Source organism: Leucopleurus acutus, assembly GCF_964270905.1.
Source record: "Leucopleurus acutus genome assembly, chromosome: 7".
Classification (NCBI taxonomy): domain Eukaryota; kingdom Metazoa; phylum Chordata; class Mammalia; order Artiodactyla; family Delphinidae; genus Leucopleurus; species Leucopleurus acutus.
In genome coordinates this window covers 65,696,000-65,718,012 of record NC_139150.1, presented here as the reverse complement: position 1 = coordinate 65,718,012, position 22,013 = coordinate 65,696,000, and the positions used below count along the sequence as shown (strand labels likewise).

The window sequence follows — 22,013 nt, the reverse complement described above, 5'->3', positions numbered from 1 at the left end:
AAAACCCCGTCACGACTGACACTAATTGGCATTGCTGTCGGCCCGAGTTGTGAAAGCAGGCCTGCGTGGGCATCCAGTGGGGTGCACTGTGGGACGTGTGGCATCGAGGGGAGGACTTTTTCTTAGATTCTGCTAGTGGGTACACATATTTTGATGTTCCTTTTCTGACCCCTGTTCATGCAGTTTATATCATCGTCAGCCTCGTTAATTGGGGAAAAATTTGTTGAAAGCCAGCTCCTTGGATGAGTGTCTTGTTATTGAAAGGTGTCCTCACCTTCCATAATATTGGGACCTCCAGATATTATCACTTGCCTGAGAAAATCTCTATTAAGTCATTAAAATTATTAGTAATAAATACAGCAGATAAACAGACCACTCTTTTATGCATCTAATAAACTAACATTTTTGTTTTCTTTTTTTTCTTAAATAAGAAGCCAGAAGAGGGCATATCAGTCTTTCAAAAATCAGTTTGGGAGCTGTTTGGCCTAATTCACTTACAATTACCATAAATTAGGAGGAGAACCTCTTTTGTATTCATAAGGGCCTGGAGTGAAGGATTGAGTTGCTGCAAGGGGTTTGGAAAGACGAGAAAAGAAGAAGAAAGCAGAGATGAGCACCCTGTCCTTAGAAATTTTTAAGTATGTTAAAACTCTGTTGCTGCATGTAGCCTCCATACTTTGATGATTACATACAAGGGCAGGAACTAGGAAAGGAAGAGAAGCATTACTGAGCAGCTGTGTTGGAAGGACTATGCCAGGCACTCTCCTATGTATTACCTTTTAAAAGGTACAGGTATTACCTGACTTCCATAGGTAGGAAAAGTGTGACAGCAGTTACTGCCAGGTGTAGGCAAACTCTGCTTTCTTAAGTGCATATTGAAAAATTGGTGAGAGGTGGCTTTAAGGGAGGAAGGGAATTCCTAGGGGAATTGATTAGTCATATTAATAATGATTTATGTCTCTTCCCAGCATCCTTTAAAATGAAAATGGATAGCCATTGAGCTACCCAGACCCCAGGCCTCCCAGCTTCCTCTTCCCTTCTTCATCAGCTTCAGGCTCAGGAGTCTGTCCTGGGATCTTGCTTCAGCAGTTGGCTTGGCCCACAGCTCCCTGGGAGAGGCTCTGCTTTCTGAGGTTGGAAAAGCTCCTGAGGCCATCCTCAGGAAATGGCTTCCTTCCCTCCCGGTGTCCAACGGGATGCGAAACAAGTTTGGGATTTCCCTTCACCCCTGAAGTCCTTCAAACAGAGCATCTTCTCACATTTATGTCCATTTGTTTTGTTCTCAACACTGTTCCATGCCTCTTACAGGCACTGCGGTGAAATTAACAATTACAGGCCAAGACACTGATGAGGCCACTGGGGCACCTGGGAGCAAAATGTGAGGAGTCACCCCCTCTGCAAGTACACTTGAAATTCTAATGGGTTCATTCGAGTGTGTTGGTCCAGGGCAGTGGTGCTTCTGCAGAGTGCCACAGATGATTCTGAGGCAGACCAGTTCTCTTTTGTATTTAATAGGTGAAGGTTTTGGTTTGCTTTGTTTTTAAAAGAAGTGGAAGCATTGGGCCCTTAGCAAAAGAAGATGAAATTGTGCTAAGAAACTTGGTTTCCTCAGCTCACTGATAAATCTCACTTTCAGTGTGCAGACTCATCTTGCTCTAGCTAAGATGTCTAAATCATAAAAGAAAAAAGGCACCAGCACTGCTTTCCCTGACTCCAAATTCAAACAAGAAGCAGCTTCACGTTGGAGGCATCCTTAGCACACGTTTTGTATTTCTCACCCTTGTTCTTTATATGTTTTATTTTATGAGACAAAAAGGTAATTAACATACCTGACACCTGTGTGCAGAGAGCCTCAGGTTTCTAATACACACAAACTAGCTTTAGTAGCTGATGTAATACTCCCACTTCATGCTAGTTTAGGCACCTGAGGATTTCCACCCTCCCCACCCTTGTCATTGACTTTTAGAAATTAATAATTAGATTAATTTGGGGGAAAAGCTCCATTTCAGTAAATGGACACACAGAATCTAAAATATTTTTCATGGAGATAAATATTAAAAATGATGCTTTGGCAACTAGAATATGGCTAGATAAGCATTAGGTAGGCTGACTCTAAAATTTGTTAATTTCTGATTCAGAGGTAAGAAGCCGAATCTGTCTGTAGAGCAGTCTAAAAGAAAATAATACTGTGCCGATAGACACCCACTGAAAATTCTGTCCCTCCTACTTATATCTGAGGCATACAATCTGGCAGCTATGCCTCGGTGTTAATTTGAACACAGGTAACATATTTTACAATTAAAATAATAGCCTCATATACACTGGATGTGAACAAACAAAATTTTAAAACATGTTCACTGCCAGTTCTTTGGATATTCAAATAATGTTTCAGTGAAATCGTATTGAATTGTTCCTTCCTGATCTATTTATGGTCCACCCAAATGGGACATGCTAATCGTTCAAATAGTATAGGAAACAGTCATGAGGTACTTTGCATAAATCTAACTTGTACTCTTTTTGGTTTTGTTTCTGGCACTGATGTCCAGTTTCATGAATAGCGATAGCTGTGGTCTGTGGCCATCTATTTAGGGTCCCTCTTGGATAATATATAATATAGGCTAGGTATAGATCTCTTTTATATCAGGCTTCTGAATGTGGATGAGTGATAAATGCAGTGAAACTTTGGTTGCTGCTGTCTTCCTTTATCATATTTGTAGACTGACAAAGTAATTTGTGTGTATTCAATCATCCGGCCATCCAGTAATATATTGACTTGTCTAATGGTACTTGTATTGAAGAGGTGGAAGCACCACAACATAAAGAAATGACCCTCTAAATCACTGAAGAAAAATTCAAATGTATCAAAGTGTTAAGCTTATCCTAACACATTGCCTGTTTTTCATGTATTACTTACCTACTAGACAGGCTTCTCTAATAGTCCAACAATTTCATTGCTTTCCAGAGCAGGAAAGCAGGTTAGGAGGATTTCATCAGCCTGTGCAGGGAATTCAAATTGACCTCCTCAACCTTTACTTTTTCCCTTTACTGAAAGACAAACTGAGAGACCCATTCATTTGGAGAAGGTGTTGGAAGGGTGTGTGTGTTTTGTCATGAAGGGCTGCATCTGTAGGCTTTCATTCAAAGCCGTTGCTGTGCCTTGCAGCAAGGGAATCAGAATATTGAATTTCTGCTTCTTTCCTTTTGACCCTTAGAAAGTTGTAAATAACGATAGCACATGAGTTATGATTTAACCCTTCAAATTACTCGAAGATGGTTGACGTTAACTCATGTCCCTGATCACTTGGCTTTCAAAACTCCACGAGGATGGAGCAGATGTTATGTTTGTTTATAGTTCACAACTTCTATCACAGTCTTTGGAGTAACAGACTTAGCAGATGAAAGCATGAACGCTTTGTCTGTGATGGACCATATGCATTTTAAAGGTGTTGCTCTTTAATGTTCAGTTGTGTTTATATAGTGTGAATGGATTTTGCAGAGGCTCACGTTTTACACGTAGCTGTCCTTGAGGTGTACTTCTGTTAATTTGTTCATGTTAAAGCCACAACGTATTTGATATTTTTCATAACACCTGGATCAAGGAAGAAAAGGGGCAGCTGCAAAAACTGACTTTAAGGAAAGAATCTCTCTCTCTCTCTCTCTCTCTCTCTCTCTCTCATCTATCTTGGTGTTGGGCTCTTTTTAAAAAATGAGAAACATGTCATTTCATTGCCAGTGGAAGCAGTAGTGTTGCCCGAGGATTATATACATTGCCTGCGCTTGAACTATGATGGATCTGGTTTTCTTGTTTCGGTTTCAGGCACACTATCACATAAGCAGCCTTTGGGAGCAGAGAGGTGGGGATGTCACAGAAGAAAGCATTCTTTTTTGCAATGACAGGGAGACCTAAGGTTAGACTGTTAGTAGCATTGCCTAGAAGAAGAGCTAGGCACGTGTGTCCTTAGTATAAGGTACTTTTTTCTAGCATGTGTATCTAAAATATATCTTCCCTTAGCAGTGAGTGGATCTGCCAGTGACCGCTGGCAGAGAAGTTGGGTGACCAGGAAATGACTTCTATACAGCACCTTGCCTGTTTTGGTAGCACATGCTGTATGTTTTATGTTGTACCTGAATTTTATAATTTTCAGGTAGATATCTCTGGAATTTGTAGATGCTTCTCAGTCACAGATAAACATTTTAGCAACTTCATTTTTTTTTTTTGAAATTCACAAAGCATTTCAAAAGTTATGTCCACTTGGAAGGTTTTTCTGCTTTCATTTCCAACCCCGCTACCCGTATGCCAATACTTAGAAATACGAGTTTAATGTAAATTATACTTTGATAGCCTGTTAACGTTCTATCAGATTTCAGTTTCTTTTAAAGTTGTTACAGAACCAAACATTTGACAGAGAAATGTAAAGTGTCTAGCAAGTGATGTGAATAGTAACAGATTTTACCTCATTTCTGTCAACTGTCTGTGCTACTATTATTATTAATATTACAGTGTATGGTTCTTGTTCTCTGCAGGTATGTACATAGGGTCTTTGTGGTCAAGGGGCACATCTGCTTATACTGAGAGATAACTTATTGGTTTGGAATCCTTAAGTAATCCTTAAGGATTGGTTTGGAACCATTAAGTAATCCTTAATGAAGTGGTTCTATGAGATCTCAAAATACAGATTTAAATCCCCAAAACTAGAAAGGACAAAACAGGAAGACCAGGCATAGAATGAAAGAATGTCATCTTTATGTAAGAGATAAATTATGATACTCAAAGTCACATCCAGCTTTGTACAAAAAGGAGTGGGTTTATTCTGTACAAGATTACGGGGAAAATGACATAAAAGTACGTACTGATAAAGATTGTGCCTTCTGGTGTGTAAAGCGGATATCTAAGTATGTGTCTATTTGTGTCTATATACAGAGTTAAAGGACAGTTTTCCATGAAATAATGCATTCCTTTAGAATTGCTGTAGATTTTCATAATTTTTAAAACATTCCTATTGTAACCTACATCAAAAGGGCAGCCAGGGTTTTTTGTGTCTGACTATACATATGCATTATAAAAAAAGTGAGTCTACTGTAATTACCAGTTTGCAGAGCGAATTCCTGCAGGGTTTGTACTCTCCCCATTAGTAAAAGAGATAAGTTGAAATGTATTAAAATTTCACTGTACAACTGGGAGTTTTTGTTCACAGTAAATGTGTTAATGTTTCTTCATTGCTTGACTGTTTGTGTTTAAATTTAGGCAGCATGCCCAACAGGGACAAAATTATAGGATAAAGCTATGTATAAAAGAAAATCCTTCAGAGAGCACCAATAAGGCTCTTTTTAAAAATAAGCAGTTACGTATAATAGTACATGGCCATAGCCACAGAGAAAAGTTTTATCTGTCTATTTCAGAATTATTGGAATTTTTCTTTCCCTTGTGTGAAAGTTAAGAGGACCGAGCTTATGTCAATAGCTAATATACTTTGATGTAAAAACATTTATTATTTCATTCAGTGTTACTCTTATAAAAAGCAAAAGAAAAGATTCCTTCTTGTTATTCTTATGATGAAGAGAGGCTAATAGCATTTTGAGAGAGAGGTGATAGATCACATTTTCTTCCCTAGTAAAGGAATTCATTCTTGTTAAGAATTCTAATTACAGCCTTTTATATTTCTGGAACATTTTCCTCCGCTTTTCTTCGTTGCCATGAACTTAGTAAATACAATTATTCACATAGATGGGCTTACATTAAAAAAATTAGTCTGCAGCCACTATCACATAGTGTGAATATGTAATGAAATTCACAAACACAGGATAAAGGCTAGTATTTCTCTGCAGTCTAGAGTGAAAAGAAGTTGCAGTTATCTGTAAACACTGGCTGTATAAGCTTTAGCCAACCTGTGGACCAACCCTCTTCTCTCTGTCTCTCTCTCTCTCTTAAATGCTGAAAATGTGGTGTAGTTCTTACTGTTTACCTTTTATACTTTCTTTGGCCTGCTTTTCCATACGTGAGGATGAAAGAGTTTACTGATATCCATGTGCTGTCTCAAATGTCTCTGCAGGCCTCACACAGCAGACCCACCAATATAAACCGTGTACAGAAACAAAAATAAAATATAAATCTTTATTTTTAAATATTGCTATCCTAGAAATATTGTTTGTAATTTATTGCTACGTAGTGGTAGTATCTGTATGTATGTGGAGACATATCAAAGAGAGAGAGGGGAGAGAATGTATATGCCTGCATGTCATTTCTTTGGATCCGTACATTCAGGTGCCCAGAAGAAGATGTGAAAAGCCCCTTGAACATCCCCTGTTGTATATTAGCTTTCCGTCATAAAGTATATTTTTTCCCTTTAAAATAGGTTGGTTCACCAAAAAGAAAGAGAGGCATTTAATTCTCCCTCCTCGACACTGTTCTTTACAAAGTGAATTTTTAACTGATAGACCTTGAAGTCTTTTAGAGCTATTACTATCTTTTGGCTAATTCATAGAAAGGCACCATATGAAAATTGGATTTTTGATCTGATGGAGTGATTCTTGAGTTCTTATGAACCATTTATAGTCTATCAAGTAAATCCTTCTTAGTTCATGGATTATTGACCCAATGGACCATATTAGCTGCTTCGAAGCTGTTATAGCCCATTATGTTGATTCAGCTGACACACGTGTGAACCCAGTCCTCATGCCCAAGATGACATTAACATTGTTCTGGAAGACTCCCTTTTTTTCCACAAGCTTTCTATTTATTTCTGAATTTTCAAGAGTTAGCTCAGAGTTCCTGACAACCATTGCATTAGTCTCCCCATTTGCTCAGTGATGTCAAAGCATTTGTTAGCAGCTGGATGATGTGTTTCTTGCTGTCTTTCTCTATATGTCTCTCTTTGTCCTCTAATCCTTAAAAAGAGAATAATGTTTTTTGCAACACTCTAGGGCACCTGTTACCCTCAGATGCTTATAGAGTCCATAGAAATTTGTGGGATTTCTTATGAACATCTGAATGTAACGGATTCAATTTGAGAAACCCACGTTTTAGAAGAAATGATAACATTGTGTTTTTAAAAAATGTTTTCACCTGAGAGGTTCCACTTGAAAAATTCCAGTGACTCTAGCCAGGGTAAGATCAAGATGTGCCTTTAGTGATTTATATGATGCTCTAATGAAGCCAGTCCAGGTCTCAGCACAGACCCCTGGGGATTCTATGACCTAACATAAATAACATATAAGAGGGCACTGTAGACTGTTCATCATATCATTATTATTATTTGTAATAGGTATGACTCCTGAGGTGATAACTGCTCTTGGGCAAAGAAACATATTCTTTCGTAATCAGGCATAGTTACGATGCACAGACACATGAGCGATGGACAGTATTAAAATGTTTATTGAGATATTCTATTAATGGACAATCCCAAGACAAGGTAGAAGCAAGATGGTGTAAAATTAATCAGTGTTTTTGGCAAATCCTTGCCTCACTTTTGTCAGATTTTGGCCTTTTTTAATGTAACGATTGATAGACTCCATAGAAAGCTGTTGAGAGTCGCTTTCTCTGTCTAAAAATGTGCCACTTTGTCCATAGAAAATCCTAGTGTAAATAGTTAACTGCTTACTTAGCATTTTACCTCATCTTTTTAAGTTGCTTTAAAGCCTTCCCCCACGCCTCTCCCTTTGTGTGTAGTTTCTTCCACATCTCCTCTTCAGTCTCAAACTGCTCTTGGAACTGGAAGAATATCTGAGGAGATCTCACTGTGGAGGAGAGTAGCAAGGGGGATTATTCAGCTCCTTGCCTCTCCCGCCCAGGCCGGGTGGAGCGAGCCCTGGATTACCAGCTGTGGCCATTTAAGGACATCTCACAGCCTCATTTTTCGGCTGTTTGAAAAATCTCTAATTTGGGGGATTTTGATGATTAAATACAAGAATGTATTTGAAGTATTATGCAAGCTTCATGGCACCGTCCGTCGTGGGATGTTGTTAAGTCTCACAAAGGCTACGTCAATTGGCCTGGGCAATCAGAGCTGTCATTTGAAATGATACGTTCGAAAATGCAACGACCTGTCTCCCTTGTTGCTTCACTGGGATAAATTCTTTTCACAAACCTAGAGTAAATTCAGTTAAAAGGTCACCCACCTTATGCTCTTGCTTGGTAAATGGATTGATTACTGTGCTTTGGCATTTGAAATAATGTGGCTGGCTCCTTTTAATGAGAAGGATTGAGAGGCACTCCTTCCTTAAAGGGGTCCTTCCCGTGCTGTCTGGGAAGGGGAGGTGGTCCCGATTTAGAGTGATGCCTTACATTTGGCACACCTTTGGACAAGTCTTGGGTTACTCCTGCACCTCTCTGCTTGGTCACCAAAGTAGGGGACAGCCGTTCAAACCATTCTTCCCAGGATGGAAGCTGCTTCCGTGAAATAACCAGAACTTAGGCTTCATCTTGTCTTACTTCTTGCCTAATGAGGAGTATTTCTTCGTAAAGTGCTGAAAGGTTTATAAATCTCCTTGCATCTCATTCCAAATCCCTTCCTTATTAATGCCTTCCCTATCATATTATGTAAGTAATTGTTGTCATGAATGCCATGGGGAAATGTAGTCACATTACCACCTTTCAAATTGCCTTAGTGAAAATGAGTAAAATGTATATCAATGGAATACAGAATTGCTGATTCAACATTAAGGTGAAATGAGATGAGTATTGCTTATCATTCATATGATATCAGAGGTGCTTTGGCTCCTTATACAAAGTTATGTATTCTGGTAAATGTAGACTGAGCTTAGCGAAAATGTGGTTCTTTTTTTCCAGTGAGCTAATCCCTTATTTTCAATTAGACGATAGGTGTGTGTTCATGGGAAGAGTGTTTCTTTTCTCATTATGTTATCACAGCTGCCTAAGTAGTCTGTAAAATTTGTAAGTACAGGCAGTAAGTGGCATATCTTAATTGTTAACTGTTAGGTAAGAAAATAAAATGTTTCTGCCCAAATTGAAATGCCTTTTCATTTCCTGTTTCTCTAATATTACTAATTGCCTAACAAAATAGCTTTTATTACCATAGGCCTAATTTAATTGGGGGGAAAAAGCATAACACATGCACTCCAAAGCCTGCATAGGCTTTGATGCCATAGAAGCAAGGGTATTTTCTTCATATAATTGGCTATATCCCGCTGTTGATTTTTACTCTGAACTCCTAAATTATTTAAATGGGGTCTTCCTCGTGTCGACTGATAGTCGGTTGTGGTCGTAAGCTAATGACTACAGATGCTCATTGGATCCGTGTCTGTGAAAATTTATGTGCCTCTGTGTATGTCCCTTTCTCCCTGTTTGTATTTATATATTCACACATAGTCACAGAGACATTCATATATGAACGTCTACTCAGAAGTATATGGTTTCTCTCTTTGACCCCTCCCCTTAAACCATATTTGTTTCTTGACTTTTGTGGAGGTAATTTTTTCATCACAGTAAATTGAGGAATACTTTTACTAGTGTACATGACAGAATTCACCATTGTCTTTTTTTTTTTTTTTTTTTTTCGCGGTACGTGGGCCCTCTCACTGTTGTGCCCTCTCCCGTTGCGGAGCACAGGCTCCGGACGCGCAGGCTTAGCGGCCATGGCTCACGGGCCCAGCCGCTCTGCGGCACATGGGATCTTCCCGGACCGGGGCACGAACCTGTGTCCCCTGCATCGGCAGGCGGACTCCCAACCACTGCGCCACCAGGGAAGCCCTATTGTCAATTTTAAACAATTCTCTTTGAGTTTTTCTAGTATCTTGATGAACATTATCACTGAGAGGCCTCCTCACCCCAAATTTGTTGAAGGATGTAAGGATTTCCTGGATTTTCCTGATAGATAAATGGCAGTGGATGTAAAAGTCATTGTCATTTTCAAATGGGCATACTAGGTTTTAATATTTTCAAAGTAGAAAAGGAATTTTCAGATTTAAGCAGCAGTGAAATTCTTTAGTTGCTTTGCCTTCTGTTTAACCACTCATTTAGCATTTGTATACTGAAGACCTACTAAGTTAAAAAAGGATATTATGCTACATTGTGTCCCCGGGGGAATAACATCTTATGAATTAAATGTTTTAACACCGCTAAAAGAAATTAGGTGAATGTAGTAGGTTTGCCCTCCTCACTTTTAAGCAGCTTTATTGAGATAGAGTTCATGTATCATACACTCTACCCATTTAAAGTGTACAATTCAATGGATTTTAGTATATTCACGGTTATACACAACCATCATCACAGTCATTTCCGGAACATTTTCATCACCTCAAAAAGAAACCACTAACTACTCCCTATCTTTACAGATTTCTGTGTTCTGCACATTTCCTATGAATAGACTTATATAATTTAGGATCTCTTGTGTCTGGCTTCTTTAACTTAGCATAATATTTTCAAGGTTCATCCGTATTGTAGTAATATCAAGTGTTCATTCCTTTTTATTAGCCAGATAATATTCCACTATGTAAATATACCATACTTCGTTTATCCATTTGCCAGGTGAGGGGGTGGGATAGAGAATAACACCTTTCAGGAGAAAATTAAAATGAGGTTTTAAGTCTTCTGATTTTTAGCAGTAACTGATGTTTAAAGGCTACCTTTTCACAGTGAATCTCTTTCAGGTATTTTGTATGTGCTATCGTGAAGATAATATTTCCTTGGTCAGTAACGTTGTTCTTACGATGTCTTGTTGGAGTCTGGCCATTTTTGAATTGCCCAGCTTTCTGTCTTGACCTTGTTGTCCACTGTTTGTATCAGTGGCATCTGGACCTCGTAGTGAGTCTGGACTGACCATGTCTTTTCAAATCTTCCGACTCAGCCGCAAGATCGGATTGATGAAAAGACATCAAGAAATTTCAGAGCACATAAGTACAACAAAATGATCACTTTTATCAGATTGCTATTTCTTCATATGACATTAAAAAACAATTAGACACATTTTAAGGAACCTTTTATAGAAAGGTTAATAACATTTTTCCATTTCTAATTTATCTTACCACAAACTAAGATATATACTTTTGCTGGCCCATTGTGTGATTTTTTTTTTTTTTTTTTTTTTTTTTGCGGTACGCGGGCCTCTCACTGCTGTGGCCTCTCCCGTTGCGGAGCACAGGCTCCGGACGCGCAGGCTCAGCGGCCATGGCTCACGGGCCCAGCCGCTCCGCGGCATGTGGGATCTTCCAGGACCGGGGCACGAACCCGCGTCCCCTGCATCGGCAGGCAGACTCTCAACCACTGTGCCACCAGGGAAGCCCCCATTGTGTGAATTTTTAAGCGGTTTGGTTAAGCAGACAGTAATTTCATTGCTTCTCATTTGCTGCTATTACTATTACGAGTAGTGGCATTTACATTGCAGTTTAATACTCTGTGAGCCCTTTACTTTTACTCTACACTCTATAATCACTGATAATCACTTCTTGTGAATTCTGTGAACATTGTCCAAACTCAGATCTGTACATTTCCTAACATAAATACAGAAAACATACCCACCTTACTGCAACTATAGGTTTATATTAATAGTCTCAGAGTCAGAGTTAGATAAGACTTTTTAGGTTGTTATAAAACTTCTTTGTAGTATACTTAAAACCAGGGGTCTCAGTGTTCTATGTCTATCCAACTCACATCTTCTTGTCTTGTTTTGATACCTGATTGTAAAACCCGGCAGCACAACAGGTGGATATGGATATACCTTTCCTTTCGGCCTGTATGTGTTTTGTAGTCACGTCAAAGCAAATTTCTCTTGTCGTTTTCTAGTAAGCTCAGAAGTTATCCACCATGCCAAAAAAATTTTTTTCTTTGCTCAAGTTGCATCTTGACTTAGGCAAATTTAAGACACTGTTCTTCTACAAAGGCAATATCATATAGATTTTCAAAGTCTTAGCTAAAACGCAGAGTACTTCCTTTGGAAGTTGTTGCTTTTGCATTAGTTTTATGGATCAGCCATGTGAAAATGGAAGAGGAAAAACTGTCCTGAAAATTAGACAGGGAGCTGTTTCCTTACTTAATAAATCACCATTCCTATCATGTGAGTTCTTGAGAATCTCTGTGGCAATGCTTGAAGTACGGCATTAGGTACTTTATACACAAGATGTATAAATGTGTGTGGCAGTCCATCTTTTTCTGGTCACATATAAGATTACTCTCTTCATCCATAATGCTTAGTAGCTGTTACTTTGTAATTACTACAGTGTATTCTGAGACAATCCTAGAAGAATTAGTTTCCAGATTCATTATGGATAATTTTCCAGATTTTTTTAAAGACAGAAGTCTTTGAAGGACAGTTTTCCTACCTAATAAAAAAGGTTTATTTGACCTTTGGCACCATACATACCTTTCCTTCTGGGACCTGTATGTACAGAGCTGAATAACATATGCAGAGATGACTTAATAATAGCTAATTATAACATGGACTACTTTGGATCTTCATGGAAGTTTGGCTGAGTTTACCTATTTATCACACCTACATGTGATTTCCAAAGTAGAAAATTCATTTTATTAAGAGATTTGTTCTTGTTAAAAAATAAGAAAGGCAAACCTTGTCACTGATAACCATTATAGCCGATTAATTTGTACACCTAGATTGTACCACCTGAGTTTCTGGAAGAAGCTGGTGGGACAGATGGATGCTCTATTAATGATTGGCTTTTTCAGGAATTCAGTTTTAGTGTAGGTTATGTTCTTAACTCTTAAACATTTTTAAATGATTCAAGTAGAATTTCATAATCCAAGTTGTAAATCTTGGTATCCTCCCCAGAAATGAATAAGGAGAAAGCGGATTTAAGAAGGATTTTTAGTTATATATGGGATATTTGGCCAGGTTAATGAACACTTGAGGGGATCTCCTGGCAAATAGTTTTCTTTGTGTGGAAAGACAAAACCCAGAACTGAAATTAGTCTTATTTTTTGGGGTTTTGGGAAGGGAGGTTCTCTTTCTATGATTGTTCCTTCAGAATATGTCTTATGTTTCTATATGCCCCATGGCCTTATTTTGCCTTTTGTTGTTTTGTATTAATAGGTAACTTCTGTAAGTGTTCCCAAAGAAGGAACAGCTAACAGGAGATGTATTAATTAACCTTGTGTCTAGTTCTTTTGTGATATACGCTAAATATTAGCTGAAGCCACAATCTGTGCTTTTCTGAGAAATATCATTTGGTGAGAAGACTGATGTTCAGTTCACATTAACTTGCAGAGTTCAAGCCAGCTACGACTATAATGAAGTTTAAAGACTCTTCAGTTTTAGTGATAACAGAATCTGTTATTTGAATAGGGCTTTGGTACTCATCCAGAATACTAGCAAATGCACTCTTACTTAATATTCAAATATAACTGTTACTGACTGAACCTTGATTAAATATTTTTATACTAAATTGGTCTACTTTATGAATTCTAGACATACTTTTGAACATGAATATTCATAATTTACTGGTTTTAACTGTATCTCTTCTTTTTCTACAGGTAATGGAAATAAACTGATTAGTAATTGGGAAATCCACCCTATCATTTAAGAGATGTGTAACACCTAAATAAACATTTTTGAACCCCAGTATTAAAACAGAAATAATAATCCCTGTCGTGCCCAATTTAGAGGATTATAGTATGAAGAATATGGCATCATATATGTCAGAGTTCATTTATTCATTAAGACTAAATATGTGTTAAGCATTTTACAAGGTGTTGGAAAAAATACATTGGGAGGAATCATAAGGGGAAAATAATTCAAATGTAATATGTGGAAAGTTTCTTGAGGTCATAAATGTTTTCCATCTTTTGAGCTTTTGCTATCACTAGACACAGTGCCACATGCTTTATATTCATTATTTCATTTGAGTCTTTTGACACTCTTGTGATGTTATTGTTACCATCATTTTACAGGTGGGAAAGAGGCTCGGAAGACTCATGCATTCTTTCTTTTTTTTTTTTTTTTTTTTTTTTTTTTTTGCGGTACGCGGGCCTCTCACTGCTGTGGCCTCTCCCGTTGCGGAGCTCGGGACGTGCAGGCTCAGCGGCCATGGCTCACGGGCCCAGCCGCTCCGCGGTATGTGGAATCTTCCCGGACCGGGGCACAAACCCGCGTCCCCTGCATCGGCAGGCGGACTCTCAACCACTGCGCCACCAGGGAAGCCCTCATGCATTCTTTAAGTGCCTTTTAAGCACCTATTATTTGCCATTATATTTACACTGTAAGCCCAACAATACGTCACTCTGCCTTCAAGGATCTTAAATTCTACAGGGGAAGGCAGACTTTAATCAAATAGTCACACAGATATAGGGGTGTGTGTGTGTGTGTGTGTGTGTGTGTGTGTATATATATATATATATATATATATATATATATATATATAAAATGAATAAGTATAGATAAATATAATATTCACAACTGTGATAAGTGCTGTGACAGAAAGATCCCTTGGGGGCAGCTGCCCTGGGGAATGGAAGTAATATTTGAGTTGAAAGCTTGAAAGATGATCAGGAGTTAACAATACACAGTGGGGGGGTGGGGGGTGGGCAGACGGAGGGGCTCTGCCCCATGGCTGCCTGCGAGTGGGTGGAGAGCTCACACAGACCTGGAACCGGATTCCTGTGACTTCAGGGCAAGGTCCTAAATTAGCTCCATCTCAGTTTCCTCCTTTGTGAAATGAAGGGAATAACAGTACTGACCTCGTGGTATTTTCTGAGGGAGAGCTAATGTTTGTAAACTGTTAAGCACAGTATCTGGAAAATGGCACATATCCAGTAAATCTAGCTATTATCGATAATAGGTAATAGTTTACTGTTGTAGATAAATGTTTAAATCCTACCTTTGGTAGAAGAAAAGACCAAGGCATAAAGAGGGAGAAATGGTGCTTCCCAAACCTGTTCAAGGGCTTCCTTCTGTTCTTAGGGTCTCTCCCCTGAACCCACTGCCCATGAGCTCTGACTGTCAAATCCTTGAGCACGGGGACTCTGCCATCCATTTCTGCCACTTAACACAGTACTTGGCTCCACAGTGATGGGCTTTGGGTAGTGATGATATCTGAAGCTGTAGGAGGGGATGAAATTGCCTAATTAAAGAACGAAGAGCCCGGCCGTGGGAAACACCTGTATTTATTTACAGTGGAGAAAGAGTGAGAAGCTGCTGCCAATAAACTAGGATAGTTGGTCTCTACAGCCCAGGAATGAAGGAGAGTTAGTGCCTTAGGTTCCCTCGGGGTCTAGGAGAACAAGGAGGCTAGAAAAGGGGACCAGATGTGATGAGAACATTCCTCTTGGAGACAGCAGTTTCAGGACTGTGTGGGGCAGAATCCAGATTGCACAATTAAAATGTAGGTGGAAGCAGTGGGTGGTGGGTGCATGGATTTTTCTTTCAAGAAATCTATGGCAAAGCTAAGCAGAGGAATCATGACTTTAAATAAGTTGCAGGCTTAAGAAAACTTGTTCTTGCTCTTGGGGTGTTGGAAAAGCTTATCCTACTGAAATGGAGGAAAGAGTTTCAGGCACTCGCTGAAGTGGGGTCCTGGAGGTGTGGAGGGGTTGCTAGCCTGAGTTGGCCAGACCTGCATAAGGGTCCCGCATCTATAGGTGGGAATATCCTGATCAAATTGTCTTCTCTTTTCCTGGTGTCCCCTTTCTGTCACCTCGTTATCGCCACTGAATTTTCTGTAGTCATGAATGCCCGGCAGTGGGGGGGGAAGTACTCATATACTAGCTACGTGAAGAAATGGATGTGCTCACCAAAATGAAAGCTTCACCATCTCTGCTCTTCCCAGCGCTCTTCTTGTAAAGTGTGTACGTTTTTGAGGCTTAACTGACTTTGATAGTTTTATGATAATTTATTTTTTTGAAGTGTGGGTGAGTTGGCAAGTGATCACATTGGTTCTGTTTTGTTGTGAATAAATAGTATGTCAAACTTTTATGCCGTTTCAAAAATGTTACTTAGAATAAAACTTCCTTTGAAGCCACAATAGTCTCATACTCAAAATATTTATTTAGACCATATTGTTTAAATATATATAATTCCCTTAAGGAACAATTGTAGTCTATATAAATCTGAATTGAAAACAAATAGACCTTCTGGAAGTCATAGAAATACAAAATGGATATTCCAGTGCTCAAGTGTTTATATACAAAAGGAGCTGAGGTGTTCCAATGTTTGTATGTTTAGGTACAAAAAGGGTAAAATTATGAAAAAGGAAAAGGATGATGATCTGAAAAGTTTAATTCCCAAATGTGCCAGATGTATAAAGTTATTTAGGAAGAGAAGAATATTTGAATCATAAACTAGTTCTCAGTAAATGAATGAATAGTTCAATCAGTAAATAAATAGATATACGTAAAATAAAGCAAATCCACAGTCTCTTAATTTGTTTTGTCCTGAATGTAGCTATAATTAAAATCGACGAAAGTATGTTTTAAACACAATGTGAAGTGAGGCTATTTTTGTTAAATAACTGTCAAATCAAAATGATCAAATCAGTGATTTAAAATATGTATGTTTTTTGTGCTGGAGTTAACATGTAGTCCTTGAGAGATAGTCATTGTTAGTTTTGATCATTCCTTAGTTTGGTAAAGCAGAGGCGACTTTTTTCCCTTAGTGTTTATGAAAGATTCTGTTATCGCACTTCAGATTATATAAATATTTTAATGTCAATGTTGTTGCTGCATCTGAATTTATAATTGGATAGTTTGTAAGGTGCCTTGTTTTTAGTAGAAACACTGCCCTCTAAACTGTTGTTGTTTTGTTTTGTGTTACCATAGTACAGTCAAATTGTGAGTTCATTAATGAACACGCCATTTAAAGAAGCTCTTTCTAACCTGGAATGTTCTGACGTATTGCTCAGTCAGTTAAACTATTGAAGTTGACATAAGAAATTTGGGGAGAAACATTTCCCCTTCTAACCTTCAACTACATATATTATTCTTGCGTAGTCAGCATTTCCTTTGCTGCCCCTATTTCTTACTACTATTTCCTTTCATCACTAATACAGACAGCAAAGTTTTACAAGCTCCTAATATGTAATTGGACTATTGACATTGGAAGAAAGGCCCTGAAATATCAGGCAGATGATACACCTGAGTGTTTTTCTTGCAGTAATAGAGGAGCAAACTAGGGTTGGAGGTGAAGCAAGAGAGGAGTCTAGGCAAGGACTCTATTGGAAACTGAACAGGGACCTATAGATTTGATGTTCATTAACAAAAGAGAAATATTTTAAACTTGCCTGATCTAAAGCATGGGGAGCAGTCAAAGCCCATTCAGTCTTACTCTCTGTAAATGGAGTTTGTCCCAACCACGTTAACAATGTCTAAAATACTGTCTGTTACAAATGAGACAGTTTATATAAAAATCCAGCTGGTTCCAGGAACATGGACGTCTGGAGCTGTGTAAGTGAGAGTAGCTTTCAGGCCCAGCACTGCAGTTTCAGGTAGCCCTGTACCTCTCCCCCACCCCACCCCCCAAATCAGTAATTATTGATTGCATCTACAGCTGTAGAGAGGTCTTTTCCTGGCAGTTCAGGTAGTTACAGTAGATGGTTAATCTGAATGATCGGACTAAATCCCTTCTGTCTTCAGAACTGCCATGCAAGTTAGAACTAAATGTATGAGATAAATTTATTAACTGTAGTCTAGGAGCATAGGTTGGCTTTAGCACTGTTCTCAAGCATAGGTTCTTAATCTATCAAAAGTTACACTTCATTAATGCTAATTTTCTGTGGATTCGCTTTATAATGTAAACCGGGGAGATGATTTTTTAAAGTGCTTGTAAAGAAATGAAAGGTTTGTGAGTGTGTCTTTCAGTTTTCTAAGATATAGGTGAGTTGTTCCAAGTATCAAATGTTCACATAAATGTCTTTTCCTGTTCTACATCTGATCTAAAAACAAATGTAAACTTAATCTCTTACATCATCATTAAAAAAAAATGGGGGTTGTTTTGCATTTTTCAAAATAGGAATGAAAATGGACTTGATATATCAAGGGGGAAACAAACAAGGAATTGGGAAGTGACAGATGATGCCAGAAATATGCCAGGTGTTATTGGGCCAACAGGAATATCTCTCAAAATGTGTCTGAAAGATTAATAAAACATTTAAACGAAACACTGCAGAAGAAAAGTAATATTCTAATAATATTATTTGTATATCATGTTTTCCTCGGAACAACATTTCGTTTGAACATTATTGTATGAGAGTGTATTTTTTTTGCACTGTTGCCAGGTGGATGAACTTAAATGTGCCTGTTTGGTAGCAGCAATATTTTTTTCTCTTTCGGGTCCCTGGCGTTTCAGATCCAGCATCTTGTAGAGTATGTAATCCTTTACTCTTATACTACTCGGGCTATGCTTCTAATTTCAAGCTCACCTATGAATGGCATGAAACATTCTATTAGTGAATCAGTGTTGTTTTCTAATATGTTTTGGTAAGAGATTTTGATGGTTTCAAAATTTATTTTTAAAACTCTCCGAGCCCCTAAAGCCGTTAAAAATGGGAAGTGGGTGTTATTATTAAAATGGTGAAGAAATATGGTACCTTTGAACAGATGCTGATCTCTTTTCCTCCTCTCCTTTGCAGGCCATCCGCTGCACACTGGTGAACTGCACGTGTGAATGTTTCCAGCCGGGGAAGATTAACCTGAGGACTTGCGATCAGTGTAAACATGGCTGGGTGGCACATGGTGAGGAAAATCTGGACTTTTCTTCCCGTTCTTGTTATGTTCGTGTGAGCGTGCCTTAATTTTTTTTTTTCTTTAGAGCTGTCACTGGCCTAGAGAAGAGAGGGGTCAGCTGTGCTCCAAGTGTTAGTTGCCGTGCAGCCTGCAGCTCCCAAATTGCATATTCTCGGCTCCAAGAAGTAAGGCCAGGCGGGCAGCTCTCAGCAGCAGGGCGAGATGTTTATAGGACAGTTGGGTTCTGAGTGAACATAGCAGCAGCCAGCAAGCACCAGGCCCGATGGAAACTCAAACATACCACAGTTGGCCTTTCAGGGCCTGGACCTCAGAGGGGAGCTGGCAAGTCCTCTTTGCTTGGGGAGAACTCCTCCATGACTGCTCAGCCTTGTCATCTGCGTTCGGGGCAGAGTTTATCCTCCCAGATGTTAAATTCTGTATGGTCTAAGGTGGGTGAGAGAGTGAACGGGAACATTATTTGGCTGGTATCTGAAAAAAAATAATCCGTAAATACCGTCTTTCAGCGTGCCCGGGGATTGGAGGAGGCTGGCCCTGGTGGAGGGTGAGCTCTGCATAGGTGTGTGTTCGGGGCGAGGGTGACCGGGGGCCGAGGCGGGAAGGGTGGAGGCTCTTTGCCAGATGCACAGAGCTGTCCCATCCGTGGGCCTTCACTGAGCATTTAACGTGTTCTTCTGTCTGGTTTATGTTTTTGACGTTGAGGCGAAAGGAGACTTGCAAATAAGCAAGGACTTTACGTTAGTTTTCTTCACTTCCTAGGCTGTATAATTTTAAAAGATAGGTAATGTTTATAGAAGAAATCCTGGCTTGAGATTTTATTGACAGCCTGGGGGAGTGGCTCTTAAGTGGACATGTTCTTCATTCCCAAGCAGTGCCAAATATCCAGTGGGCTGTATTTTTTTAAATGTCATGTTATTCTAGCAAGATCTGAGGGAACGACACCGGACCATGCCTTGAGATGCATTTAATTTATCATGTGTCTTGCTTGTTGGGGCACGTATGTTGGTGTTATGGGGCCATTTCAGCCCTGTTTCTGTGAGGGAGAGAGAAGAGGTGTATCGAGTAGTATGGGGGCAGCACACTGGCAGGCGTGTGCCTGAGACACAGAACCACAATCCTCCAGTGCCTCCAGGGATGGAACTTGTTCCTGCTTTATTAACAAGGCCAAAATCTGTAACAACTCTCAGTCCAGTTTTGAACCACACTTGAGCTGCCGTTGCTTTTGTGGTCTGTGCAAGTGACTGCGTTCGATGACTTTTTCTCCCTTCCTGCATGAGTTTGCTCGGGCTGCCATAACAAAATGCGACTGACTGGGCAGCTTAAACATCAGAAATTTATTTTCTCATGGTTCTGAAGGGCCAGAAGTCCCATATCAGGGTGGTTTCATTCTGAGGCCTGTCTTACTGGCTTGCAGATGGCTGCCCTCTCGCTGTGTCCTCACATGATCTTTGCTCTGTGAGGCACACCCCTGGTGTCTCTGTGCACCCAGATTCCTCTTCTTAGTCAGATTGGATGAGGGGCCACCCTAAGGGCCTCATTTTAATCTAATCGCCTCTTGAAGAAAGGCCCTCTCTCCAAATACAGTCACATTCTGAAGGACTGGGGATGAAGGCTTCAACAGATGAATTTGGGTGTGGGGGGAACACAATTCAGTTTATAACACTTCCCAAGTATCCTTCTTTCCCTCAGTAAGTATTGGCTCTGCCAGATAACAGCTTACGTCCCAAGCCCATCAAGGATCCTGGAGGCAGTGTGGGGTCAAATTGTGACTCTACAACTTTGATGACATGTCGCTCAGCACCTCTGCATCTGAGCTTTCTTATCTGTAATAGAGGGTTAATGGCATCCACCTTGTAAGATTATTGTGAGCATTGACGATAAACTATATGAAGCCTTTAAAATAAATTATACATGTTAAAAGCAACAAACTGGACAACACATGAGCAATAAGGGGGGTGGGGAGGGTCCAGTCATTAAACAAAGGACTTTTCATTCATTCCCTCTCATTTTTTCCAAAGCCATCTTGTGTTACCATCATCTGTCTACTGTGGTAGCCTTGTGAGTATAAAAGTTTACTGTGTCACCAGTTTATTTTATCTGTCTAACTTCCACGTGCATATTACATTAGTAGTGTAATGGGGGGAAAAAGCAATATTTCTTCCTTCTTGAACAACATAAATTATCCCCAGCCAGTGGTTGTTTCTAAGATTTTCTGAGGGATGTGGTTTTTCCCTAAACTTAAATAAGGTATTTCTGTTACATCAGACTCGGCCTTTCCTACCGTGTCATTAGAAATTCTGTGTTTCTGGTATATTAATTGTGAAGTTTCTCAGATCTAACTTTTCCTCACCACTACTATCACCTTGACCTCTTTTCCCCCACAAGGGAGACATATCTGTATACAACTCAAAATATGTACACGCCGATATACAGATCTCACTCTTCCCCCATTCAGTAGGACAAATATGACAGTGAGGGTCTGGCTCCTAGCTTTTGAGTTGGCCGTGGGATGAGAGCACCCACTCTTTTTGCCCTTAGCATTTCAACTAATTGCTTCACTCTCTCCCCCTGCACAGAAAACCCTGAAATCGTGTCTCCAGTTATTTCTGCTCAGAGCTGTGAGATACACCAGTCTTCCTGGCTGCCTTACTCAGTACAATATCCTATGTGTGGGACAAGGAGAAAGTGACTTGTTTTTTCTACTGTGTGATTTTTCTGTGAAAGTAGATGGAACGGCAAGCAGTAAGACTACCAAAATACACCTCATGGCATCATTTCATCATAGCACTGAACACACTCCACGTGTAATTGTACCATAAAAAATTAATATTTGCCGTTAAAAATAACTAAATGCCAAAATCAGGGTTTCTCTACAGAAAGATGAATTTTTAGAAATTTGTTGGCCTCTTTTGAATTAATGTCTTACTATATCTTCTTTGTTATCAGCATCTTCAGTTTCTTCCTAAGATGTAGGATTTCGTGGGTTATTATATATTTATTCATACACACACAGTCTCACACAGTCCCTTCATAGCCTTATAGATTGCTTCTTAAATCTGCTTGAATTGTTGACACTAGGTGCTTTACAAAAATCTTAAGATGTTTTGAAAAGTGAAAAGGAGTAATTAATTCATCATACTGTAACACCTGAATTTTGCAATTACTCACTGGGCCTTGGTGCTGTTCACAAATTACTTCCTTGAAATCTTAGCACCATTGAGATAAAGAGGGGGGAACCCAAAAATGACTCCTTGATTACCAGTAGGTATTTCCCACTGAATTAATAAAGGATTTCCTGCTCTTTTTCCCCATTAAGGAATTTCAGCTCTTGCACTTTGAAAGCAGGGCTTTATTGAATTTAACATTATTTAAAACA

At 39.2% G+C, this 22,013-nt stretch overlaps 1 protein-coding gene across 3 annotated transcripts in view; it reads left to right on the top strand.

Annotated features, from left to right (window-relative positions):
• Nucleotides 1-22,013, top strand: part of BNC2 (basonuclin zinc finger protein 2) — a gene marked incomplete at its 3' end in the record, with an annotated part of 286,270 nt that overhangs the window by 119,764 nt on the left and 144,493 nt on the right. For all 3 annotated transcript variants that reach the window (XM_082843054.1, XM_082843055.1, XM_082843053.1), the window contains one exon: nucleotides 18,526-18,628. In XM_082843054.1, the coding sequence (XP_082699180.1) occupies nucleotides 18,526-18,628 (103 nt within the window). The remainder of the gene's footprint in view (nucleotides 1-18,525; nucleotides 18,629-22,013) is intronic.